At 48.0% G+C, this 26,983-nt stretch overlaps 1 protein-coding gene and 1 non-coding gene across 2 annotated transcripts; one reads left to right on the plus strand and one right to left on the minus strand.

Annotated features, from left to right (window-relative positions):
- Positions 1-1,094: 1,094 nt before the first annotated feature.
- On the minus strand, positions 1,095-24,477 carry LOC132575833 (uncharacterized). Its single transcript, XM_060244520.1, has 5 exons — positions 23,549-24,477; positions 13,185-13,215; positions 9,206-10,135; positions 4,389-4,423; positions 1,095-1,266 (listed from the first exon to the last, which is right to left on the minus strand). The coding sequence occupies exons 1-5, from the start codon at positions 24,475-24,477 to the stop codon at positions 1,095-1,097; spliced, it is 2,097 nt and encodes a 698-aa protein (XP_060100503.1).
- Positions 6,763-6,831, plus strand: TRNAT-AGU (transfer RNA threonine (anticodon AGU)). Its single transcript has one exon. It is a non-coding gene; the product is annotated as a tRNA-Thr (tRNA).
- Positions 24,478-26,983: the final 2,506 nt, after the last annotated feature.

The following is a 26,983-nucleotide window of genomic DNA, read 5'->3' on the forward strand; positions in this document are numbered from 1 at the left end:
TGATGATATTGGATTTACTCAGAGTGGCTTACCATATCCTTCCATTCCTCTCCTCAGAACAGACATCCTGTGAAGAAGGTGGGGCTGAGCTCTGAGAGAACTATTCTTGAGAGAACTCTGACTGACCCACGGTCACCCGGCAGCTGCATGTGGAGGAGGAGTGGTGAATAAACCTTGTTTCTGCAGAGTCCACCAGTCTTAACAACTACACTAAAGGAGAGGACACCCAGCACTGCCTCAGAATTTTCTCCCTCCAGTCCTTCCCCTTTCATTTCCTGTCTGAGATTTCAACTCATTGTCCGTCTCAATCCTAATGCAGATATTACACACTGTACTTCTCTCCTTTCCTCCCAGGCTCTCTGTCTCTACTCTGTATAGATGACAAGTGTCACCCTAAACCAGGCACGAATCACTCGTCTTATCAGACAGCACAAATGAGAGACAAGCCCTAAGGTGCAATCCTACGAAGAGTTCCATTCTTCTAAGTCCTCAACTGCAACTTATTTAGAAGGGTACAACTCTGTTCTGGATTGTGCTGTAAGACGCTTCTGTCACAGGTATGACCAGGAATTTAGGGGAACAGTTGCTGGCCTTGAATAAAAGACCATGGAAGATGTTTCTGCAGCTCAGAAGCAGAGGTGGCCTGCTCTCTCACCCAAACAGGTTGTAGACCCAGAATGGATTTGCCTTGGGGTGGGCTAAGAAACAAAGGAATAGCATAATAATGGGGCCCTTGGTCAGTTAGAAACAGTCTAACCCATATCAGGGGGTTTTAATTACACTTAGAAGCAGCTCCTTGTTTGAGACCTGCTTATCTTTAGGTACGATATTTGGGCAAGATATTTTCCTGGACTTTTGTAATTGGTCTCCTGCAATTATCTATGTAGCAGTGGTGGATGGTGTAGTTTTTCTGGAGGTAGTCAAGTCATTCCCTGCATCATGCATAATTTCATAAATCTATATATGTCCCTCTTAGTTCCCTTTTCCTTCCCACTTACCATGGATGACTAGCCCAGGATGAACCCTTCTCCAGACTCTCAGCTCTCTCTTGCAAAGGGGAATCTCACGCTCTTTTTGCTGTCTTTGTCACCAGGTCACAGGATCACACAGCACACATAGCTGGCAGCTGCAGACGGCAGGGAATGGTCTCTCTCCATCTCAACTCCCAGAAGGAGTCTCTGCAGCCGGTGTTGCGTGAGGCTGAAGTTGCCTTCATTTGTTCCTGGGGATTTGAGGAGGCTGCTGGGAGCAGGAATGACGGTGTCCCTGCGGAAAGCTCAGGGAATTGGTCCCCCCTGAATGGGCTTTAACCCACTTGGGGGCATGACAAAACCGTGAACAATGGATGGTGTCTTGAAATAAGTTTCCTTAGTGAAGACTGCATATGACATGGATTTTGAATAGGGAGAAGGCTGACCTGGAAGAGAGACAGGCTAACACCCAGGGCTCTTCCCATTTTTTGTTTTTGATTTTAATGATTTGTATATTTTTTATAATAAAAAGTAGAGACATCACCTGCCAACAAAAGTCCATAAAGCCAAAGCAATTGTATTCCCAGTAGTAATTTATAAGAACATAAGAGAAGCCATGTTGGATCAGGCCAATGGCCCATCCAGTCCAACACTCTGTGTCACACAGTGGCAAAAAATTTTATATATACACTCTCTCTCTCTCTCTCGGCTTGACTTCGTGAACGAAGATTTAAGAAGGGTGCAGTAGTCCACGTCTGCTGCAGGCTCGCTGGTGGCTGACAAGACCAATGCGGGACAGGCAGATCCGGCCACAGTGGCTGCAGGGAAAAGTCTGATTCGGGGTTGGTGCTGTAGCAGGGTGATTCTTCCTCAATCTCCTTATGTCCTTAAGACCAGCTATGCGTGCGTTCTCAAAGGAAGAGACAGCCTGGTGGATGGTGTGCCTCCATGCTTTGCGATCTGAGGCTAGGTCAGACCACTGGTGATGGCTGATGCAACACACTGTGGCTAATAGCCACTGATGGACCTCTGCTCCATATTTTTATCTAAACCCCTCTTGAAGGTGGCTATGCTTGTGGCCGCCACCACCTCCTGTGGCAGTGAATTCCACATGTTAATCACCCTTTGGGTGAAGAAGGACTTCCTTTTATCCATTTTAACCTGTCTGCTCAGCAATTTCATCGAATGCCCACAAGTTCTTGTATTGTGAGAAAGGGAGAAAAGTACTTCTTTCTCTACTTTCTCCATCCCATGCATCATCTTGTAAACCTCAATCATGTCACCCCGCAGTCGACGTTTCTCCAAGCTAAAGAGTCCCAAGCGTTTCAACCTTTCTTCATAGCGAAAGTGTTGCAGCCCTTTAATCATTCTAGTTGCCCTTTTCTGGACTTTCTCCAATGCTATAATATCCTTTTTGAGGTGCGGTGACCAGAACTGCAAACAGTACTCCAAATGAGACCGCACCATCGATTTATACAGGGGCATGATAATACTGGCTGATTTGTTTTCAATTCCCTTCCTAATAATTCCCAGCATGGCATTGGCCTTTTTTATTGCAAACGCACACTGTCTTGACATTTTCAGTGAATTATCTACCACGACCCCAAGATCTCTCTCTTGGTCAGTCTCTGCCAGTTCACACCCCATCAACTTGTATTTGTAGCTGGGATTCTTGGCCCCAATGTGCATTACTTTGCACTTGGCCACATTGAACCGCATCTGCCATGTTGACGCTCACTCACCCAGCCTCAACAGATCCCTTTGGAGTTCCTCACAATCCTCTCTGGTTCTCACCACCCTGAACAATTTAGTGTCATCCGCAAACTTGGCCACTTCACTGCTCACTCCCAACTCTAAATCATTTATGAACAAGTTAAAGAGCATGGGACCCAGTACCGAGCCCTGCGGCACCCCACTGCTTACCGTCCTCCACTGCGAAGACTGCCCATTTATACTCACTCTCTGCTTCCTATTACTCAGCCAGTTTTTGATCCACAAGAGGACCTGTCCTTTTACTCCATGACTCTCAAGCTTTCTAAGGAGCCTTTGATGAGGAACTTTATCAAAAGCTTTCTGGAAGTCAAGGTAAACAACATCTATCGGGTCTCCTTTGTCCACATGTTTGTTCACCCCCTCAAAGAAATGTAACAGGTTAGTGAGGCAAGATCTTCCCTTGCAGAACCCATGCTGAGTCTTCCTCAATAACCCATGTTCATCAATGTGCCTACTCATTCTGTCCTTGATAATGCTTTCTACCAACTTTCCTGGTATTGAAGTCAGACTGACTGGCCTGTAATTTCCCGGATCTCCTCTGGAACCCTTTTTAAAGATGGGGGTGACATTTGCTACCTTCCAGTCCTCAGGAACGGAGGCAGATTTAAATGAAAGATTACAGATTTTTGTTAGAAGATCCACAAGTTCAACTTTGAGTTCTTTCAGAACTCTCGGATGTATGCCATCCGGACCCGGTGACTTATTAGTTTTTAATTAGTCTCTCAGTTGTAGGACCTCCTCTTTTGTCACCTCATGTATGGCCGTGAGAGCTGGACCATAAGGAAGGCCAAGAGCAGAAGAATAGATGCTTTTGAGCTGTGGTGCTGGAGAAGACTCAAGAGTCCCTTGGACTGCAAGAAGATCAAATCAGTCAGTTCTAAGGGAAATCAACCCAGACTGTTCCCTGGAAGGTCAGATGCTGAAGCTGAAGCTCAAATACTTTGGCCCACAAATGAGAAGGGAGCACTCCCTGGAGAAGACCCTGATGCTGGGAAAGACAGAAGGCCAAAGAAGAAGGGGATGGCAAAAGATGAGATGGCTGGACAGCGTTACTGATGTAACAAACATGAGTTTGAGCAGATTTTGGAGGATGGTGGAAGACAGGAGGGCCTGGCATGACTTTGTCCAGGGGGTCGCAAAGAGTTGGACTCGACGATGTGACTGAACAACAGCAACATATATTTTAACTGTGTTTTTTGAATTGTTTGAATTACGTGTGTGTGGAGGAGCGGTTTAATCTTAACAGTTTTAAAATGTTATTTTTAACAATATGTGTTTTAAAATATTATCCACCTCGGTGGCCTTTGTAAGGGCACAAATGTAGAATACTAATTTTGTAAATAAATAAAGGTCCTAGTGAGTGATAGTACAGAAACGGACTTCAGTGGGATGCTCCGATGGGTCAAACAGGTGCGTGTGGACTTACCCGACACCAGGGTTTTTGGGGTAAAAAAAGCCCAGCAGGAACTCATTTGCAAATTAGGCCACACCCTCTGACATCACCATCGATTCACGCAGGGTTTTTTTGTAGAAAAGCCCAGCAGAGACTCATTTGCATATTAAGCCATACCCCTCTGACACCAAACCGGCCGGAACTGCATTCCTCTGCGTCCCTGCTCAAAAAAACCCCTGCCTGCCACACACAGACAGTGGCCTTTGCTCAATGACAGAGCCTCCACCTGTCATGGAGAAGGTCCTGTGTTCAATCCCTGCCATCTCCAGTTTGAAAGGACCAGGTGGTAGGTGATGTAGAGAAAACCTCCCTCTGAAACCTTGGAGAGCTGGTCTCCCTGCAAACCCCTCATATACTGTGCTCATCATTGGGGAGGGACGGTGGCTCAGTGGTAGAGCATCTACCAAGATTGCATCTGCAAACTCGCGCCCAGCACAATTATTTAGAATAATTGGGGATCTTATAACGTTGCCTCAAGGCAAACCAAATGTTAGAGAATTGGAAATAGGCTGTGAGGCATTTGCGAGATATTTTGCAGATAAAATCTCGTTGCTCCGCCAAGACCTGCCTACCACCTTGGATACAGTGAGTGAAATTGAGGCTCCGTGCCTGTCTTCAGGTTTAGTGCTGGACCACTTCGACCCGCTCAGCCTGGAGGAAGTCGACAGAATCCTCTCCGCTGCTCGCCCGACAACATGCGATCTGGACCCCTGCCCCTCTTGGCTGATTAAATCCTGCCAGGGGGAGCTTAGATGTCCTTTACGGGACATCATAAATAGGTCCCTCTCAGAGGGGCAATTTCCAACACCCCTAAAAGAGGCCTTGGTCCGCCCTCTCTTGAAAAAAGCTACAGCAGACCCGGCCGAATTGGCGAACTATCGACCGGTGTCTAATTTACCGTTTTTAGGTAAAATTATTGAGAGGGCTGTGGCGCAGCAGCTTCAGAGGTTTCTGGATGACGCTTCTGTCCTGGACCCATGTCAGTCAGGCTTCCGGCCGGGCCATGGGACGGAGACGGTGCTGGTCGCCTTAGTGGATGACCTCCAACGGCAACTGGATCGAGGCGGCGTTGCAGTGCTGATGCTGTTAGATCTGTCGGCTGCATTTGATACAGTCGACCATCGGCTACTGACGCGCCGCCTCGCCGACATTGGGGTTGAGGGGTCGGCCCTACAATGGCTTTCCTCCTTTCTCCTAGGTCGGGGACAGAGGGTGGCTATTGGGGGAGAACGATCCCGGAGGCGCACACTGGATTGTGGGGTGCCTCAGGGAGCAGTTCTCTCCCCGATGTTGTTCAACATCTATATGCGCCCCCTCGCCCAGATTGCCCGGCGGTTTGGGCTGGGTTGCCATCAATATGCAGACGACACCCAGCTCTATCTGCTAATGGACGGCTGGCCCAACTCCGCACCAGGGAATCTCGACCGGGCTTTACAGGCTGTCGCGACATGGCTCAGGCTGAGCGGGCTGAAGCTGAACCCAGCGAAGACAGAGGTCCTGTGCGTGGGCCGCGGCGCCCTGGGAAGGGAAATAGCTCTCCCGGCCTTCGACGGTGCGCTATTGAAAGCAGCGCGCCAGGTAAAGAGCCTAGGTGTTTTACTGGAGCCTTCACTATCAATGGAGGCCCAGATAGCAGCCACTGCCAAGTCAGCATTCTTCCATCTGAAGCAGGCAAGGCAGTTGGCCCCTTTCCTCGAGCGCCGGGACCTCGCAACGGTGATCCACGCAACGGTCACCTCAAGACTAGACTACTGTAATGCCCTCTACTTGGGGCTACCTCTGTGCCGGACTCGGAAGCTGCAGCTAGTGCAGAACGCGGCGGCCAGGCTGTTGTTGGGACTTCCAAAACGGGAGCATATACAGCCGGGGCTACGTGAACTGCACTGGCTGCCAATTATATACCGAGTCCAGTACAAAGTGTTGGTCGTTACCTTTAAAGCCTTATATGGCCGAGGACCCACCTACCTGAGGGACCGTCTTTCCCCATACGAACCCCAGAGAGCACTGAGGTCAGTCGGGAAAAATCTGATGACCATCCCCGGGCCGAAGGAGATTAAACATCAGAGCACCAGAGTACGGGCATTCTCGAGTGCGGCTCCTACTCTGTGGAACCGACTCCCCGAGGAGGTGCGGGCCCTGCGGAACCTTGAGCAGTTCCGCAGGGCCTGCAAGACCGTCCTTTTTAAACTGGCACATCCGGACTGTTAGGAAGATCAAGAATTAAGGAGCCGCCAATGCGGTCTGAAGATTCACACCGCAGAATAATTATATCATTGAACTGGTTTTTAATGTTAGTAGTTTTATTGTTGATGTTTTATATTGTTGGATTTAAATGTTTTTATAATATCACTGTATGTTTTGTAATATGCTGTTAGCCGCCCTGAGCCCGCTAAGGTGGGGAGGGCGGGATAGAAATAAAATTTATTATTATTATTATTATTACTTGGTAAGCAGAAGGTCCCAGGTTCCATCTCCAGCATCTCCAACTCAAAAGGGTCCAGGCCAAGAAGGCGTAAAAAACCTCCGCTTGAGACCCTGGAGAACCACTGCTGGTCAGGGGAGAGAGGGTGGCTCAGTGGTAAGAGCATCTGCTTAGTAAGCAGAAGGTCCCAGGTTCAATCCCCGGCATCTCCAACTAAAAGGGTCCAGGCAAGTAGGTGTGAAAAACCTCAGCTTTAGACCCTGGAGAGCCGCTGCCAGTCTGAGTAGACAAGACTGACTTTGATGGACTGAGGGTCCGATTCAGTAGAAGGCAGCTTCATAGGTTCATATGTCATTGCTCAACTTAGTGGTGCGGCCAGGCTACCCTCAGGAGAAGGGCCTTTTCCATCTTGGCCCCGTCCTGGTAGAATGCCTCGATGGATGAAAGCCGGGCCCTGCAGGACATTCAAAACTTCCACTTGGCTTGCAACTTAGTCTTGCCCAGGGAAGCCTTTTTCTGATCCTGTTTTGTTGCCCTCCCCCCCGAACTCCTCCCCCCATTCCCTGCCCTGTATTTCATAGATTATTTATGAATGGTCAGTGTCTGATTTTATTACGTTATACGCCACGTATTTTATGTGCAGTCATTTTGTTATAATCTGCCCTGAGCCTTTGATAGGGTTCCCAAGTCTCCCGCTGCCTCGATTGTACCATAGAGTTTTCCCCTTCCGAATTGCTAAAGCGTCTGGGGAAACCATAGAGTTTTCCCAGAAACGCCTAGAGTGGCCGGTGCATGGCATCACTGGACCAGCCCAGGGGCTCAGCACCCTCAAGAAAGGGTGGAATAGAAATCGAATTAATACAATAAATAAGCCAAAATTCAGCACGATACCATCAGGACGTTAAAAATGGCATCTAAAGCACAAGTATATAGAATATGTTTGAAGAGTTCTATGAACCGTATAGACAAAGAGAACAACTGTGCAGATTGCTTTTGCCGCAACCCTGGCAGCAGGAATTGGAGCACGTGGAGGTTCCTTTTCTCTCCCCCACCTCTTGTTCTTCCCCTCCCTCCCCTGGGAAGGCTTTTTCCCCTCTCTCTCTTTGACCTGCCTGAAGGTAAGGCTGTGTTACTGTCGTGGGTGCCTGCCTTCCCCACGCTCTCTCAGACTGTCTCCCGTGGCACTCTGTCACACCCACTGTCTGTCAAACCACAAACACCTCCTTCCCCCCCCCCCCCGCCCCCAGTTTGCCATTCTTAGAACCCATTTTTGGTTTTCTAGTAACCATGAAGAATAAAGCATCAATGAGAAAAGGGGCTTCATGACTGATCCAGTTTTCCGGGCTTCTTCTTCCGGAGGGGGAGCTGCTGTGTTAGGCAGTGAGCAGAAATACACATGGGTCTTGGGACATGTCAGAAGCTCACAACATTTTATTACAACATAAGCTATTCCTGTGTCCTTTTACTGAGACAGTGTTAAATAGTGAGTCCGATGCTGTGGAGTTCAACAAGGAACATGCTTTATTGCTACTACATACCAACAAGATAGGGTTGCCAATCCCCAGGTGGGGGCAGGGGATCCCCCGGCTTGGAGGCCCTCCCCCCGCTTCAGGGTCGTCAGAAAGCGAGGGGAGGGAAGGGAAATGTCTTCTGGGAACTCTATTATTCCCTATGGAGATTTATTCCCATAGAAAATCATGGAGAATTGATCCATGGGAATCTGGGGCTCTGGGGGGGGGCTGTTTTTTTGGGTAGGGACACCAAATTTTCAGTATAGCATCTAGTGCCTCTCCCCAAAATACCCCCCCAAGTTTCAAAAAGTTTGGACCAGGGGGTCCAATTCTGTGAGCCCCAAAAGAAGGAGCCCCTATCCTTCATTATTTCCTAAGGAAGGAAGGAATTGAAAAGGTGTGCCGTCCCTTTAAATGTGATGGCCAGAACTCCCTTTGGAGTTCAATTCTGCTTGTCACAGCCTTGATCTTGGCTCCACCCCTAATGTCTCCTGGCTCCACCCCCAAAGTCCCCAGATATTTCTTGAATTGGACTTGGCAACCCTACAACAAGACAAGATGGCAGACCGGGACCCCGCTTATATACATGCACCCGAGAACACCCCCCTGAGTCCATGCCAAATCACTGTGGTCAAGTTTCGAGCCCCCACCGCTCATTGGTTCATTCACAGACTTCTGTGAATCTGTCCAGGTGATCCACAGTTTCCCACAGTTCAGTGCAAACTGCACTAATCAGTAAATTCATTACATGACACGAAGTGTGAGTGTTGTGTGCTCTTCCATATGGCTATTGTTCTTTCATTCTTTCGCCTTTCTTGCTGTCTTCATTCTTGACTTGGGCTTATTGTGTAATGCACTTCTCGTGTTTCAGTACCCAGTGTCCTTTGTCCCTGTTCAGCTATTGAATCTGTGTCTTCCTTACCCCTTCAATATGGCCCACTATAACAAAATAATAGTCCAGGCACAGTAGGCAGAGTTCTAAAGCTACGTCGCTCCCAAGGGGAACACAAAACGTCTCTCACTTGCCCCAACTTGCAGTGTGATGAAAACACAGAGGCTTCTTCTGGCTTCCCACAACCTTCTTCAGGGCCCCCTTCACCTCCTTGTTGCGGAGGCTGTAGATGATCGGGTTCAGCATGGGGGAGACCATGCAAAACATGATGGAGACCAGAGCGGCAGTCTCTGGGGAGTCACCTGCGCTGGAAAGGTTGTAGTTAACTAGTGCATTCCCATAGTAAATGATGACAATGATGAGATGAGAAGCGCAAGTGGAAAAAGCTTTGTGCTTGCCGGTGGTCGAATGCATCTTCAGGATGGAGGACAGAATTAAGGAGTAGGAGACAAGGATGAAGAGGAAGGGTCCCCCACCCACAAAATAGCTCGCTGTCCGGATTGCTATTTCATTGATGCGTGTATTACTGCAAGCAATTTTTATCAGTGGGGGGACATCGCACAAGATGTGAGGGATCTGGTTGACTCCACAAAAGGACAAGGTGGTAATGAGTGCTGTGTGGAGAGCGGAGTCTAGGAAGCCCCAGATCCAGGTGGCAAAGGCTAGGATGGTGCACACCTTGGAGCTCATGAGGTGGGAGTAATGCAGAGGTTTACAGATGGCAGCATAGCGGTCACAGGCCATGATGGCCAGCATTGCAGCCTCTGTCCCCGTGAAAGAGGCCAGGAAGAACATCTGGGCCATGCACTGGTTGTAGGAGATGGTCTGTCGCTGGCGCAAGAAGTTCACCAGGATCTTGGGGACCGTGACGGAGGAGATGCAGATATCTATGGAGGAGAGATGGCTGAGGAAGTAATACATGGGCGTATGGAGGCTGGAATCCAGTTGAATCAGTGCAAATATCATGAGGTTCCCCAGCACGGTGACCGAGTAAATGGCTAGGAACGGCAGGAAGAGGTAGATGTGGCTGTTTGGAATGCCGGAGAAACCCAGGAAGACGAACTCCACTACTTGTGTCTGGTTCCTCACTCCCATGGGGACCACAGAACTCACCTGCAAGGAAAAATAATCATAAAAACATAAGAGAAGCCATGTTGGATCAGGCCAATGACCCATCCAGTCCAACACTCTGTGTCACGTAAGAACATAAGAGAAGCCATGTTGGGTCAGGCCAGTGGCCCATCCAGCCCAACACTCTGTGTCACATAAGAACAGAAGAGAAGCCATGTTGGATCAGGCCAATGACCCATCCAGTCCAACACTCTGTGTCACACAGGGGCCAAAAAAACAGGAGGTTCGTAAGTGAGAAGACATTTTGCACAATATGTGTATTTGGGATGCATCCGGGCACTTTCAATATCACTCATATTATTGCCATGTGAAATGCTACCCCATGTGGACCCTTGATGTGTCACTGATTTATGACTTCTTCTCTGGTATCTCCCTCCCTACTGAACTAAAACTGCTCTCTCAAGAGCCAGTTTGGTGTAGGGGTTAAGTATGCGGACTCTGATCTGGGAGAACCGGGTTTGATTCCCCCAGTCCTCCACTTGCAGCTGCTGGAATGGCCTTGGGTCAGCCAGAGCTCTCATAGGGGTTGTCCTTGAAAGGGAAGCTGTTGTAAGAGCCCTCTCAGCCCCACCCACCCCACAGGGTGTCTGTTGAGGGTGGGGTAGGTAAAGGAATTGTAACCGCTCTGAGATTCAGAGTATAGAGCGGGATATAAAGCCTATATCTTCTTCTTTTTCTTCTTCTCTCCAGCATCCCTGATTATATCCTCAATACCAAAGAGATGAGGTTTCTTCTCTATCCTCCTCACCCTGGGACTTTTATACAGGGGATCTCTCCCTTGATAGAAGAAGAAGAGGAGGAGGAGGAGGAGGAGGAAGAAGAGGAAGACGAATTGCAGATTTATAACCCACCCTTCTCTCTAAATCAGAGTTTTAGGGTGGCTTACAATCTCCTTTATCTTCTTAACAAGAAGGGTTTCACAACATTCTCCTCAGTTGGTTCTCTTCCTATCTGTAATGGTTGCACGCTGTTTGAAGTTGCGGGGAGGAGAACCACTTCCTGTTGTTTTGCTTGTTTCTGAGTAACTCCCAGAGATCTGGCCTTGGCCCTTTCAATGCGTTCATTATGCACTGCGTCTAGATCGGAAGGAGAGCATATGCACAAAACCTTGTACCCAGAATTAAACGTTGTTTGCCTTAAAGGTTCTAGTCTCTTTCATACCATTCTCACAACATTCCGGTGATGTTGTGACCAGTATTGTACACAGTATTCCAAAAATAGGGGAAGATGAATGGATTGGGAGCTTTTTTCATAGAATATCTGCTTATCTCTGGCTAAGATATTTTCTCTAGGCTTGTGTAATTGGTCTCCTGTAATTATCTAGGTAGCAGTAGTGGGTGGTGTGATTTTTTTTGTGGGGGAGGTAGTCTATTCAACCCAAATAAGACCTCTGTTCCATGTCGAATCATTTTAATGAACGTCAGTGTTCAGCATGGAGTTGGAGAACTGTTCAATGCACCCCAAAGGAGCGCTCTCTCTTTCCTTCCCCTCCTTGGCAAACGAACCTTCAATAGGTTCATGGCATCTATTCACATTCATTTCTGTCTCTGTCTCTTCCTTTTCCCTCTCTATTCTCTTTCTCATCTTCCCCACTGACATTTCGACTACAGTATCCTTGGAACAGGCTTCATTGGTAGGGTGTTCTGCTTACTTTACATTGGAAAGCAAAATGGCTCACAACATGAGTCAACAGTGTAATGTGGTGGCTAAAAAGGCCAATGCAATTTTGGGCTGTATCAACAGAAGTCTAGTGTCCAGATCACATGAAGTGATGATATCACTTTACTCTGCTCTGGTAAGACCTCAACTGGATTACTGTGTTCAGCTTTGGGCACCACATTTTAAGAAGGATATAGACAAGCTGGAATGGGTCCAGAGGAGGGCGATGAAGATGGTGAGGGGTCTGGAGACCAAGTCCTATGAGGAAAGGTTGAAGGATTTGGGCATGTCTAGCCTGGACAGGAGGTGGCTGAGAGGTGATAGGATCACCATCTTCAAGTATTTGAAGGGCTGTCACATAGAGGGTGGTGTGGAATTGTTTCCTGTGGCCCCGGAAGGTCAGACCAGAACCAATGGGTTGAAATTAAATCAAAAGAGTTTCCGGCTCAACAACATTAGGAAGAACTTCCTGACCGTTAGAGCGATCCCTCAATGGAACAGGCTTCCTCCTTGGGAGGTGGTGGGCTCTCCTTCCTTGGAGGTTTTTAAACAGAGGCTAGATGGCCATCTGACACCAATGAAGATCCTGTGAATTTTGGGGGAAGTATTTGTGAGTTTCCTCCATTGTGCAGGGGGTTGGACTAGATGACCCTAGAGGTCCTTTCCAACTCTATGATTCTATCAGATCCTGCTCTGAGACTCAACACTTATTCATTCATTCATTCATTCATTCATTCATTCATTCATTCATTTATTTATATTTCGATTTATACCCCGCCCTTCCCATCGGAGTGGCTCAGGGCGGCTTACACTGGCTCTGAACAGCAGCAGGATGAGAATAGTTGGATTTATACCCTGCATTTCACTTGGAATCTTGGAGAGGCTTACAGTCTCCTTCCCCTCCCCACAACAAACACCCTGTAAGGCAGGCAGGGCTGAGAGACCTCTTTCAAGACCTGCTCTTGAGCAGATCAGCTCTGAAATAACTTGTGACTGACCCATGGTCACCCAGGAGCTGCATGTGGAGGAGGAGGGGGGAGTCAAACCTGGTATTGCTGAGTCCAGCAGCATTAACAACAATACTAAACTGGCTTTCGGAGGAGAGGCTCCCAGAGGACACCCAGCACTGCCTCAGAACTCCGTCCGTCCAATCCTTCCCCTCTAATTGCCTGTCTGAGATTTCGACTCATTGTCTTCTCAGACCTAATACATTTATTGCAGTCTGTACTTCTCTTCCTTCCTCCCAGGTTCTCTGTCTCAAGTCAATATACATGACCACTGTTACACATGTACCACAAAAGGGCTGTCTGTACACATGTCCACAGAAACGTTACACTGTACACATGACCACAAAAAGGTACGAGTCACTCACCTTATCAGACAGCACAAAGTGAACAGCAAGTCTTATGGTACAATCAAAAGAAGAGTCCCACCCATCTAAGCCCAACAACTGGTAATTTATTTAGAAACATATTAGTTGGTTCAGGATTGTGCAGTAAGGCACTTCTGTCACAGGTATGACCAGGAATTTAGGGGAATAGTTGCTGGCCTTGGCCAAACGACCATGGAAGATGTTTTTGCAGCTCAGAAACAGAGGTGACCTAGTCTCTCAGCGAAAAATTTAGAGACCCGGAATAGAATTGCCATCAGGAGGCTAAGAAACAAAGGAGTAGCACAATAAAATGGTCAGTTAGAAACAGTCTAACCCAAGTCAGGGGGTATTAATTATATGTTGGGGCTCAGGTGCTGAAGCAGCAGAGAAAGGCAAGAATTTCCAGCATCACAGGAGTTAACGTAAGTTGGGGCATGTTCGCTGCGGACCAACAGATGCTTACGTCTGACAAATGCGCGGGCACTATTTTTCAGCAGACCTGGTTATGGGAAAAAGTAGCAAGAATGAACCAAAAGGGTCATTATTCAAGGACAGATAACTTTGTATGGTGTTTGCAAATTGTAAATTAGTAAACCAAGAATGTGCCCCCTTCTCAGCTGGGACAGGTAGATGTTGGTTGGGGATGCTAATAAGAACATAAGAGAAGCCATGTTGGATCAGGCCAATGGCCCATCCAGTCCAACACTTTGTGTCACATAAGAACATAAGAGAAGCCCTGTTGGATCAGGCCAATGGCCCCTCCAGTCCAACACTCTGTGTCACATAAGAACATAAGAGAAGCCATGTTGGATCAGGCCAGTGGCCCATGCAGTCCAACACTCTGTGTCACATAAGAACATAAGAGAAGCCATGTTGGATCAGGCCAATGGCCCATCCAGTCCAACACTTTGTGTCACATAAGAACATAAGGGAAGCCATGTTGGATCAGGCCAATGGCCCATCCAGTCCAACACTTTGTGTCACATAAGAACATAAGAGAAGCCATGTTGGATCAGGCCAGTGGCCCATGCAGTCCAACACTCTGTGTCACATAAGAGAAGCCATGTTGGATCAGGCCAATGGCCCATCCAGTCCAACACTTTGTGTCACATAAGAACATAAGGGAAGCCATGTTGGATCAGGCCAGTGGCCCATGCAGTCCAACACTCTGTGTCACATAAGAACATAAGAGAAGCCATGTCGGATCAGGCCAGTGGCCCATCCAGTCCAACACTCCATGTCACATAAGAACATAAGAGAAGCCCTGTTGGATCAGGCCAGTGGCCCCTCCAGTCCAACACTCTGTGTCACATAAGAACATCAGAGAAGCCATGTTGGATCAGGCCAGTGGCCCCTCCCGTCCAACACTCTGTGTCACAGAAGAACATAAGAGAAGCCATGTTGGATCAGGCCAATGGCCCCTCCAGTCCAACACTCTGTGTCACATAAGAACATAAGAGAAGCCCTGTTGGATCAGGCCAATGGCCCATCCAGTCCAACACTCTGTGTCACATAAGAACATAAGAGAAGCCCTGTTGGATCAGGCCAATGGCCCATCCAGTCCAACACTCTGTGTCACATAAGAACATAAGAGAAGCCATGTTGGATCAGGCCAATGGCCCATCCAGTCCAACACTCTGTGTCACATAAGAACATAAGAGAAGCCCTGTTGGATCAGGCCAATGGCCCATCCAGTCCAACACTCTGTGTCACATAAGAACATAAGAGAAGCCCTGTTGGATCAGGCCAATGGCCCATCCAGTCCAACACTCTATGTCACATAAGAACATAAGAGAAGCCCTGTTGGATCAGGCCAATGGCCCATCCAGTCCAACACTCTGTGTCACATAAGAACATAAGAGAAGCCCTGTTGGATCAGGCCAATGGCCCATCCAGTCCAACACTCTGTGTCACATAAGAACATAAGAGAAGCCCTGTTGGATCAGGCCAATGGCCCATCCAGTCCAACACTCTGTGGCACACAGTGGCCAAAAAAATTATATATATATATATATATATATATATATATATATATATATATATATATATATATATATATATATATATATATATATATGTATATATACACACACACTATGGCTAATAGCCACTGATGGACCTCTGCTCCATATTTTTAATCTCACCCCCTCTTAAAGCTGGCTATGCTTGTAGCCGCCACCACCTCCTGTGGCAGTGAATTTCACATGTTAATCACCCTTTGGGTGAAGAAGGACTTCCTTTTATCCATTTTACCCTGACTGCTCAGCAATTTCATTGAATGCCCACAAGTTCTTGTATTGTGAGAAAGGGAGAAAAGGACTTCTTTCTCTACTTTCTCCATCCCATGCATTATCTTGTAAACCTCTATCATGTCACCCCGCAGTCGACGTTTCTCCAAGCTAAAGAGCCCCAAGCGTTTTAACCTTTCTTCATAGGGAAAGTGTTCCAACCCTTTAATCATTCTAGTTGCCCTTTTCTGGACTTTTTCCAATGCTAGAATATCCTTGAGGTGCAGTGACCAGTACTGTACACAGTATTCCAAAAATAGGGGAAGATGAATGGATTGGGAGTTTTTTTCGTAGAATATCTGCTTATCTCTGGCTAAGATATTTTTTCTAGGCTTGTGTAACTGGTCTCCTGTAATTATCTAGGTAGCAGTAGTGGGTGGTGTGATTTTTTTTGTGGGGGAGGTAGTCTATTCAACCCAAAGAAGACCTCTGTTCCATGTCGAATCATTTTAATGAACGTCAGTGTTCAGCATGGAGTTGGAGAACTGTTCAATGCACCCCAAAGGAGTGCTCTCTCTTTCCTTCCCTTCCTTGGCAAATGAACCTTCAATAGGTTCATGGCATCTATTCACATTCATTTCTGTCTCTGTCTCTTCCTTTTCCCTCTCTATTCTCATTCTCATCTTCCCACTGACATTTCGACTACAGTATCCTTGGAACAGGCTTCATTGGTAGGGTGTTCTGCTTACTTTACATTGGAAAGCAAAATGGCTCACAACATGAGTCAAACGTGTGAAGTGGTGGCTAAAAAGGCCAATGCAATTTTGGGCTGTATCAACAGAAGTCTAGTGTCCAGATCACGTAAAGTGATGATATTGCTTTACTCTGCTCTGGTAAGACCTCAACTGGAGTATTCAGTTTTGGGCACCACATTTTAAGAAGGTTATAGACAAGCTGGAATGGGTCCAGAGGAGGCCACAAAGATGGTGAGGGATCTGGAGACAAAATCCTATGAGGAAAGATTGAAGGAGTTAGGGATGTTTAGCCTGGAGACGAGTTGATAGGATCACCATCTTCAAGTACTTGAAGGGCTGTCACATAGAGGGTGGTGTGGAATTGTTTTCTATGGCCCCAGAAGGTACGACCAGAACCAATGGGTTGTAATTAAATCAAAAGAAGACGTTCCAGACTGTTAGAGTGGTTCCTCAGTGGAACAGGCTTCCTCGGGAGGTGGTGGGCTCTCCTTCCTTGGAGGTTTTTAAAGAGAGGCTAGAGGGCCATCTGACAGCAATGAAGATCCTGTGAATTTAGGGGGAGGTATCTGTGAATTTCCTGCATTGTGCAGGGGTTGGACTAGATGACCCTGGAGGTCCCTTCCAACTCTATGATTCTAAGCAGATATCAACCATGTGCTACTGTTATTTTATTGCAGCACTATCTTGATTACATCAGTTCAATCTGCCAAAGAGAGCCAGTTTGGTGTAGTGGTTAAGTGTGCGGACTCTTATCTGGGAGAACTGGGTTTGATGCCCCACTCCTCCACTTGCACCTGCTAGGATGGCTTTGGGTCAGCCATAGCTCTGGCAGAGGTTGTCCTTGAAAGGGCAGCTGCTGTGAGAGCCCTCTCCAGCCCCACCCACCTCACAGGGTGTCTGTTGTGGGGGAGGAAGGTAAAGGAGATTGTGAACTGCTCTGAGACTCTTCGGAGTGGAGGGCGGGATACAAATCCAATATCATCTTCTTCTTCTTCTTAAAGTGGCAAAGACACTAATTGTTGCCCTTCTTCCTTGCATATTGCACTGTCCAAGGAAAAACATATGTGGTCTCCGTTCTGTTCTACCGGACTGTTTTGAAAATCACTGAGACCATCGCTCAGCGAGGCTTGCCTTTTTCAGACCAACAAGGCTACCTACTTTAAGCTATATATGAATAGATAAATCTGTTCCATGTTGAGTAGGACCATTGTCTATCAGAGCCAGTGTTGTCTTCCCGGACTGGCAGTGCTGTCCAGGGTCTCCAACGGAAAAAAAGGTCTTTCAAATCACCTAATCTTTTGAACTGGAGATGCCAGGGAATGGACATGGGACATCCTGGAATCAAACAGGTGTTCTGCCTCAGAGCCTTGCCCCCTTCTCTTTAAGGGAACAACAACTTCCGTTTGTCCATCCAGAATCTACCGCCCATCAGCTTCACTGGGGGACCCTGAATTCTAATATTATGGGAGAAAGAAGAAAAGGTTGTCTCTGCCCACTTTCCTCACATCATGCATGATTTCATAAACCTGTTCATATCCCTCTTAATCCCCTTTTCCTTCCCACTTACCATGGTTGACTAACCCAGGATGAATCCCTTCTCCAGACTCTCTGCTCTGTCTTGCGGAGGGAAATCTCATGATCTTTTTGCTGTCTTTGCCACCCGGTCACAGGATCACATCGTGGAAGCTGCGGGGTGGCAGGGAGTGGTCTCTCTCCATCTCCAACGCCCAGAAGGAGACTCTGCACCTGGCGTTGTGTGAGGCTGAGGTTGCCTTCAATTGACCTGGGGGATTTGAGGAGGCTGCTGGAAGGGAAATGACGGTGTCCCTGCGGAAAGCGCGGGGAATTGCCCCCCCCCCCCCCCGAATGGGCTACAACCCTCTTGGGGGCTTGACGGAGCCGCGCACAATGGATGGTGCCTTGAAATGTGTTTCCTTAGTGTACATGACGTGAGGTGGATTTTGAATAGGGAGAAGGATGGCCTTGAAGGCTAATCATTGGATAACTTGGTGGTGGTGCCGCACTCATGAGAGGTCCACTTGGCTACCCCCATCTTGGACCTGCAGAATGCCTCAATGGATGAGATTTGTGCCCTGGGCTTGCAACTCAGTCTTGTAATTAGAGTTGCCAATCCCCAGTCGGGTTAGAAGAAGAAGATACTCTTCGGAGTGGAGGGCGGGATATAAATCCAATATCTTCTTCTTCTTACATCCCACCCTCCACTCCAAAGAGTCTCAGAATGGCTCACAATCTCCTTTCCCTTCCTCCCCCACAACAGATACCCTGTGAGGTAGATGAAGATATTGGATTTATATCCCGCCCTCCACTCCGAAGAGTCTCAGAGTGGCTCACAATCTCCTTTACCTTCCTGCCCATCAACAGACACCCTGTGAGGTAGATGAAGATATTGGATTTATATCCCGCCCTCCACTCCGAAGAGTCTCAGAGTGGCTCACAATCTCCTTTACCTTCCTCCCGCACAACAGACACCCTGTGTGGTAGATGAAGATATTGGGTTTATATCCCGCCCTCCACTCCGAAGAGTCTCAGAGTGGCTCACAATCTCCCTTACCTTCCTTCCCCACAACAGACACCCTGTGAGGTAGATGAAGATATTGGATTTATATCCCGCCCTCCACTCCAAAGAGCCTCAGAGCGGCTCACAATCTCCTTTCCCTTCCTCCCCCACAACAGACACCCTGTGAGGTTGATGAAGATATTGGATTTATATCCCGCCCTCCACTCCGAAGAGTCTCAGAGTGGCTCACAATCTCCTTTACCTTCCTGCCCCTCAGCAGACACCCTGTGAGGTAGATGAAGATATTGGATTTATATCCCGCCCTCCACTCCGAAGAGTCTCAGAGCGGCTCATAATCTCCTTTCCCTTCCTCCCTCACAACAGACACCCTGTGAGGTAGATGAAGATATTGGATTTATATCCCGCCCTCCACTCCGAAGAGTCTCAGAGTGGCTCACAATCTCCTTTACCTTCCTGCCCCTCAACAGACACCCTGTGAGGTAGATGAAGATATTGGATTTATATCCCGCCCTCCACTCCGAAGAGTCTCAGAGTGGCTCACAATCTCCTTTCCCTTCCCCCCCCCCCCACAACAGACACCCTGTGAGGTGGGTGGGGCTGGAGAGGGCTCTCACAGCAGCTGCCCTTTCAAGTACAACCTCTGCCAGAGCTATGGTTGAACCAAGGCCATGCTACCAGGTGCAAGTGGAGGAGTGGGGAATCAAACCCGGTTCTCCCAGATAACAGAGCTATGGCTGACCCAAGGCCATTCCAGCAGGTGCAAGTGTGAGGAGGGGGGAATCAAACCCAGTTCTCCCGGATAAGAGTCCGCACACTTAACCACTACACCAAACTGGCTCTCTTGTGGTGGGGCTGAGAGGGCTTTCACAGCAGCTGCCCTTTCAAGGACAACCTCTGCCAGGGCTATGGCTGACCCAAGGCCATTCCAGCAGGTGCAAGTGGAGGAGTGGGGAATCAAACCCGGTTCTCCCAGATAACAGAGCTCTGGCTGACCCAAGGCCATTCCAGCAGGTGCAAGTGGAGGAGTGGGGAATCAAACCCGGTTCTCCCAGATAAGAGCCCGCACACTTAACCACTACACCAAACTGTCTCCAGGGCTGGATCTGACATAAATGAGGGCCAGATCTGACATCAGTGAGACCTTCTCGGGCTGGGCCATGTCGGGCCGGGCCTTGTGTGTTGCCTATTTAAGATTAGATAGCAGAGATATAAACTTTATAAAGGACACAGATAAACACAATTAAAACATGCTTAAAACATTAGCACTTATTGGTCCTAAAGAAGCTTTCTTTGTATTTCTCCCACGGGATCCAGGGAACTGGGCAAAGGAAGTTCTGTCTCTTTCCTTCCTTCCTTCCTTCCTTCCTTCCTTCCTTCCTTCCTTCCTTCCTTCCTTCCTTCCTTCCTTCCTTCCTTCCTTCCTTCCTTCCTTCCTTCCTTCCTTCCTTCCTTCCTTCCTTCCTTCCTTCTCCAGGGGACTGGGGGGAAGCCTCAGTCAATAGAAGGAAGAGACGCTTGGCTCAGTAGCTCTGCTGTGCAATTGAGAGAGCCTGGAAAAGCAAGCTATTCCTCCCCCCTTCCTCCCCAAGGGAGGAGCCTCAGCCAATGGAGAAAACAGAGGTTTTGCTCTGTCACTCCTGTGCAATTGAGCAAGCCTTGCAAAGCAGGCTGTTATGCAGAAGGAAGCAAGATATACAGAGAAGGAAGTAGCTGACAGCCAGTTGCTCGGGGGCCTGATAGGAGCCCTCCGACTTTGAGGGCCTGATTCGGTCCCCGAACTGCACGTTTGACGCCCCTGCTCTAAGCTACGGAGTCTTGTGAGCAAAAATTCTACTTTGTAAGCTATTGGCATTTAAGTTGTGAAATCAGTTTGCTCTGGGGCCCTCCTTCCTGAGCGAAGACAAAAATGTGTGAACTGGTGGGTAAAAAATTGTGAGCTAGCTCACACTCTCAGCTTTGTGAGGACACTGGTTGGAACCCCAAAAAATAGACTATAGGTAACACAGAACTCACCCCAGTAAAAAACATTAAATACCTAGGCATCATTTTTCAGTATAATTTAAACTGGGCAACTCATCGATCTCCAATCAGCAATGCAGCTAAGTGGGCAGCTTCCTAGCGTAAAAAAATATTTTTCACCAGTGGAGACCAACATGGCATTGCCGTAGGGTTGCCAATCCCCAGGTGGGGGCAGGGGATCCCCTGGTTTGGAGGCCCTCCTCCCACTTCAGGGTCATCAGAAAGCGGGGGCGGGGAAAATGTCTGCTGGGCACTCCATTATTCCCTATAGAGATCAATTCCCATAGGGTGTAATGGAGAATTGAACTGTGGCTATCTGGGGCTCTGGGGAGGGGGCTGTTTTTTTGAGGTAGAAGTATTAAATTTTCAGCATAGAATTCAGTGCCTCTCTTCAAAATACCTTCCAAGTTTCAAAAAGATTGGACCAGGGGGTCCAATTCGGTGAGCCCCAAAATAAGGTGCCCCTACCCTTCATTATTTCCAATGAAGGGAAAGCATTTAAAAGGTGTGTGGTCCCTTTAAATGTGATGGCCAGATCTCCCTTTGGAGTTTAACTGTGCTTGTCACAATCTTGCTCCTGGCTCCACCCAAAGTCTCCTGGTTCCACCTCCAAAGTCCCAAGATTTTTCTGGAATTGGAACTGGCAACCCTACCCTTTCGCAATGAAGATTTTTGAAGCCAGGGTTCCACCTCAGATGGTATATACCAGGGGTGGCCAACGGTAGCTCTCCAGATGTTTTTTGCCTACAACTCCCATCAGCCCCAGCCATTAGCCATGATTTTAAATGGGTCGGATCACTAACAGTTTTGCTAGTCCGTTGGCACTACTTTTCCAGCACGAGTACTACGTGTGCAGAAAAAAACCCAGGAATTCAAATCAGTTCACATCTAGTTCACATCTACTTTCAAAAATGAGTTTTGTTTCTGGACATGGGGCGGGTAAACGATTTATCGAGCCAACATTCGCTCGCTCATTGGCGCAGTGATATCACTTGCAGGGGGCTTTGGGAGGGAAGCGGTGGTGCGCTTCCGACAAGTCGCCAACGATGGAGCGTTCAAACAGAGAAATTCCGCTCAGGAACCATCAGAAGAATTTTGTTCCTGATTTAAAGCAGTATCAAATTAGTCCGCGCTCCAGTCGTCTCAACACGGGACTCGAACGAGCTAACCAACATTCACAGATGCTGACGTTTGGACAACCGCTTAAAATCCGACATGCTTCCGGACTCCACTCATGCCTGAAGCGGGATTTTATGAACGTCTGACCTCACCCTACGTTTGCTACGCAAAAGCTGCGGCACTTCCTGTAACTTCAGCGCAGATGGTGGGAAATCCGACTAGATGCTGCGGAAGGAACAGGATTGTGACTGCGAGGTGAGCTGTGTGCGAAAACGGTTTATGTGATGAGCCCTGACGAGGGGGAGCTGGAAGGGTTAACAGACCTGGAAGAGTTGCCTACCAGCTCCTCAGCCGAACAACCAGCAGCTGGCCCATCAATCACTCTCCCCACATTCCAGGCACCAGTGCCGGCTGTTGACAATCAGTCTCCTCCGAGCTCTCCCCCTCCCATCTCAGGAGTTCAGAGACATGAGGCATGCTAATGCTTCAGATCTCTCAGCCCTGAGTTCTAGCAGAGTCGCTGCCACCCAGGGAGCAGGCTGATGGACGCTCCCATATAGCTCTCACCCAGGGCCTGGTAACCTTGTGGAAGCAACAAGCCTATTCTCTGGCTTGCATCCACGCTCCCTCCTGATCCCGACCTGCTTGAATTCCTTGGCACCCTGACCCTCTGGCTTCTGGACCCTGACTTCTGATTCCAGTTTGCAATTTTGCTTTGGTGACTTGACTCCTGCTTGACCTCCTGGACTCTGACCTTGGACTGGCTTTGATGCCTGCCTGCGTCCCGTTAACGTGACAATCTACCCCCTTATCTTAGAATGTGCACAGCCTTAAAAATCTCAAGCAAACACACCTCCTCTCGAAAGTCCCCCTCCCCAGACCTCATGAAGTGCAACAATTCAAGGAAATGCAGGCTGTGCAAAGGAATGCCAATCCACAGGGCTTTTTTTGTAGCAGAAACTCCTTTGCAAATTAGGCCACACTAGGGCTTTTTTTTGAGCAGGAACGCACAGGAACATAATTCCGTCTGGCTGGGTGCTAGGGGGTGTGGCCTAATACACAAATGAGTTCCTGCTGGGCTTTTTTTACAAAAATCTCCTGCGCGAAACAATGGTGATGTCAGGGGTGTGGCCTAATATGCAAATTAGTTCCTTCTGGGCTTTTTCTACCAAAAGAGTCCTGGGCCACACACCCATGATATAGCCAGTCCTCTAAGAACTTACAAGGCTCTTCTTACAGGGCTTACTGTAAGCTCCAGGAGGATTGGCTACATCAGGGGTGTGCGGCTTAATATGCAAAGGAGTTCCTGCTACAAAAAAAGCCCTGGCAATCGGAATGATATTGTGTGGCATAAAGATGGGATAAGTGTTCTGGTTGGATGACATCTCTGTCAGGCATAAGTCTGCTGAGCCATTCTTCCTTCTTGCTGCCCAGCGCAAAAACCCATGAAATTTTAAAGATGGTGGACAAAATGAAAACTAAAGGAAATTACAGGCGCAGATATTGTGGGACTGTCAACCTAGTTAGTTCCAAAGTTAATAAGTAGAGGAAATTTCCATCAGATTAGTTGCCCTTCTCAGTATAACAACAGCTAGGGCATGCTTCGCTCTGAATTCAGAATACACGCCCCCCCCCCCACCGCTTACTGAAGAACACTGTTCTCAGCAGAGCTCACTGAAGTTTGCCACCAAAAGTGACACTTACACTGTCCACTTCTTCAGAACCTTCCTGAACGCCCCCTTCACCTCCTTGTTGCGGAGGCTGTAGATGAGGGGGTTCAGCATGGGGGAGACCATGCAATACATGATGGAGACCAAAGTGTCAGTCTCCAAAGAGTCACCAGTGCTTGAACGGTTGTAGTTAACTATTGCATTTCCATAGTAAATGACAACAACGATCAAGTGAGAACCGCATGTTGAAAAAGCTTTGTGTTTCCCAGTGGTGGAATGCATCTTCAGGATGGAGGACAGAATTAAGGAGTAGGAGAGAATAATGAAGAGGAAGGGTCCCCCGCCCACAAAATAGCTTGCTGTGCGGATTGCTATTTCATTGACACGAGTATCACTGCAAGCAATTTTCAGGAGTGGGGGGACATCGCACAAGATGTGAGGGATCTGGCTGACTCCACAAAAGGACAACGTGCTGCTGAGCGCTGTATGGAGAGCGGAGTCTAGGGCACCCCAAATCCAAGTGGTCAAGGCTAGGATGGTGCACACCTTGGGCCTCATGAGGCGGGAGTACTGCAAAGGTTTACAGATGGCAGCATAGCGGTCATAGGCCATGACGGCCAGCAGTGCTCCCTCTGCCCCTGTAAAAGAGATCAAGAAGAACATCTGGGCCATGCACTGGTTGTAGCTGATGGTCTGTCGTTGGCACAAGAAGTTCACCAGGACCTTGGGGACCGTGACGGAGGAGATGCAGATATCTAAGGAGGAGAGATGGCTGAGGAAGTAATACATGGGGGTACGGAGGCTGGAATCCAGTTGAATCAGAGCAAATATCACGAGGTTTCCCAGTACGGTGACCGAGTAAATGGCTAGGAACGGCAGGAAGAGGTAGATGTGGCTGTTTGGAATGCCGGAGAAACCCAGGAAGACGAACTCCACCACTCGTGTCTGATTTCTCCCTCCCATTAAGAGCTCAGAACTCCCCTGCAAGGAAAGATAATCCACTGAAAGAAGGGGCAGGGGCACCCGATGGCTATTTAGAGTGCCGCTTTGGCTATCCGACAGCTTGGCCCACATTCCTGTCCCTTTATTTAGTTGTTTAGCCGGAGTTGCATGTGGTTCTCTTTACTTTCTTTCTCGTCACAACTTGGTGGTATCAGCCTGGGGCTGGATCCATTCTCAGGAAAGCCAGCCTTTGTGCCCATTTCCTGTGAGTGGGGATCCCCCTACGCCAGGGGTGGCCAACGGTAGCTCTCCAGATGTTTTTTTGCCTACAACTCTCATCAGCCCTAGCCATTGGCCATGCTGGCTGGGGCTGATGGGAGTTGTAGGCAAAAAAAATCTGGAGAGCTACCGTTAGCCACCCCTGCCCTGAGGAATGCTGGCATGAGGGGCGACTGATTGTCAAGATGCCTTGCCATTTTTTCCTGTTGTCTGAAGTATTTTTACTTTCCTGCTTCTCTGCTTCGAATTGCGCCTGTCTGGGTAACAGTCATCACATTCTTTCTGCCTAGTCTCATTTTCTTTGAAAACGTAACGGTTTTAGCCAAAGCTATACGAGAGGGACAAAAGCCCGCCAAGCCAGTTTTCTCAAAGTCCATCCTGCCTATAGCTGTCATGAGTCAATAAATATCCATTGCTGAAGTGGACTGTTTGTGATCACTGGACCGCTGGGGTCTTGACACTGGTATGCCCAGCCTGGAGACATTTCCAAGGATCATCCTCATGCTCAGGTGGGAGGGGAGACTGTTGATATTAGTCCTCCTTTACACAGCCTGACAGATGCAACGTGCCAGCAGGTGATCTAACTGACAGGTCAGGTCACAGTGGTCTTGTCAGCAAGCCGGTTCTGGCTGGTTAAGGACAAGGGGAAAGCACCTGCTGGAGTCAGCAAGATTATGGACTGCCTTGATTGGCTGATGTAAATATATAAGGACTGCATTACCTGTGTAGAGTTCTCTCACTGGAGAGGTGAATGCTGGCGGAGCACTTTGTCGCTGAGGTTGATGTTTGTCACTGCACTAGTAATTACTTTGTATATAGCTTGTAAATACACTGTTTTAATACTAGGTGCAAGTGTCTGGCTCACTTCCTTACCGGAGCTCATTATTGTACATATCTCATTTCTCACTCTGCACACACACGCACCGATAGAGACCACCTCTGGGCTTCCGCCCTAGTGGGATCCAGAACCTGCCATTCCAAGGTGACCATGAGCAGGATCCTTACCCCATGCTGTGCCGAGGCTCATTAGATCTGTAACCAATAAAGTTGTGGCCAATTTTATTCCACTCTTTCTGAAAAAATTGTGTGTGTGTGTTATTTCCATCAGTTGGCCTCCTTTGTGCTGACCTTGTGTCCTATTGCAGTTCTATCCTGCTACTGCTACCATCATTTTATCTGGGGCTATAACTGTTTACCTTGTATGATGTGCCCTTCCTGCCAGTGGTGCACTCTATTTACTGTTTTATTGTTTTTACTTGTTTAATTTTAATGTAGTGTTTTAACTTTGATCTGTATGTTTTTATTGTTATTATTGTACGTTGTGATCAGCCCTGAGCCCGTTTACAGGAAAGGGCGGAATATAAGCCTACTAAATAAATAAAATAAAATAAATTTCAATAGAGACTGTAATTTAGATTAGAATTTGTGAGTCTAATAGAACTTTTGTCCTAGGTGCCCACCTCTGCCCCTCCCCTTGGTGCTGGAGTCACAAAATGTGTATTTGGGTTGCAAAATTCAAAATGTGCATTTGGGCACCACATTTTAAGAAGGATATAGACCAGCTGGAACGGGTCCAGAGGTTGGTGAAGAAGATGGTGAGGGGTCTGGAGACCAAGTCCTTTGAAGAAAGGTTGAAGGAGCTCGGGATGTTTAGCCTGGAGAGGAAGCGGCTGAGAGGTGATACGATCACCAAGCCCTTGAAGGGTTGTCATATAGAGGATGGGGTGGAATTGTCATATAGGGTGTCATATGGAATTGTCATATGGGGTGGGTTGTCATATAGGGGATGGGGTGGAATTGTTTTCTGTGGCCCCAGAAGGTAGGACCAGAACGAATGGGTTGAAAGTAAATCAAAAGAGTTTCCGGCTCAACATTAGGAAGAATGTCCTGACAGTTACAGAAGTTCCTCAGTGGAACAGGCTTCCTCGGTAGGTGGTGGGCTCTCCTTCCTTCGAGGTTTTTAAATAGAGGCTAGGTGGCCATCTGAAGCAATGAAGATCCTGTGAATTTAGGGGGAGGTATTTGTGAGTTTCCTGCATTGTGCAGAGGGTTAGACTAGATGACCCTGGAGATGTCTTCAAACTCTATGATTCTAAAAAAAAATAAAAATAATCAGCATCCAGGCAGTTTGAATCTCAGTCATGTGGAAGAAGTGGGGCAACAGAGTGAGGGCTTCTGATGTCTGGCCCCACTGGTGGACCTTCTGATGGCCCCTGGGTTTTTTGGCCACTGTGTGACACAGAGTGTT

The sequence above is a fragment of the Heteronotia binoei genome, chromosome 8 (assembly GCF_032191835.1).
Source record: "Heteronotia binoei isolate CCM8104 ecotype False Entrance Well chromosome 8, APGP_CSIRO_Hbin_v1, whole genome shotgun sequence".
Lineage (NCBI taxonomy): Eukaryota > Metazoa > Chordata > Lepidosauria > Squamata > Gekkonidae > Heteronotia > Heteronotia binoei.

Coding starts and splice junctions, on each gene's coding strand:
- LOC132575833 (XM_060244520.1), bottom strand. CDS start 24,477: ATGGGAGGGAGAAATCAGACACGAGTGGTGGAGTTCGTCTTCCTGGGT. Junction 10,136..13,184: donor ACTTTGTGCTGTCTGATAAG/GTGAGTGACTCG, acceptor TTTTCCTTGCAG/GTGAGTTCTGTGGTCCCCAT. Junction 4,424..9,205: donor AGGGGGCCCTGAAGAAGGTT/GTGGGAAGCCAG, acceptor TCTCCATGACAG/GTGGAGGCTCTGTCATTGAG.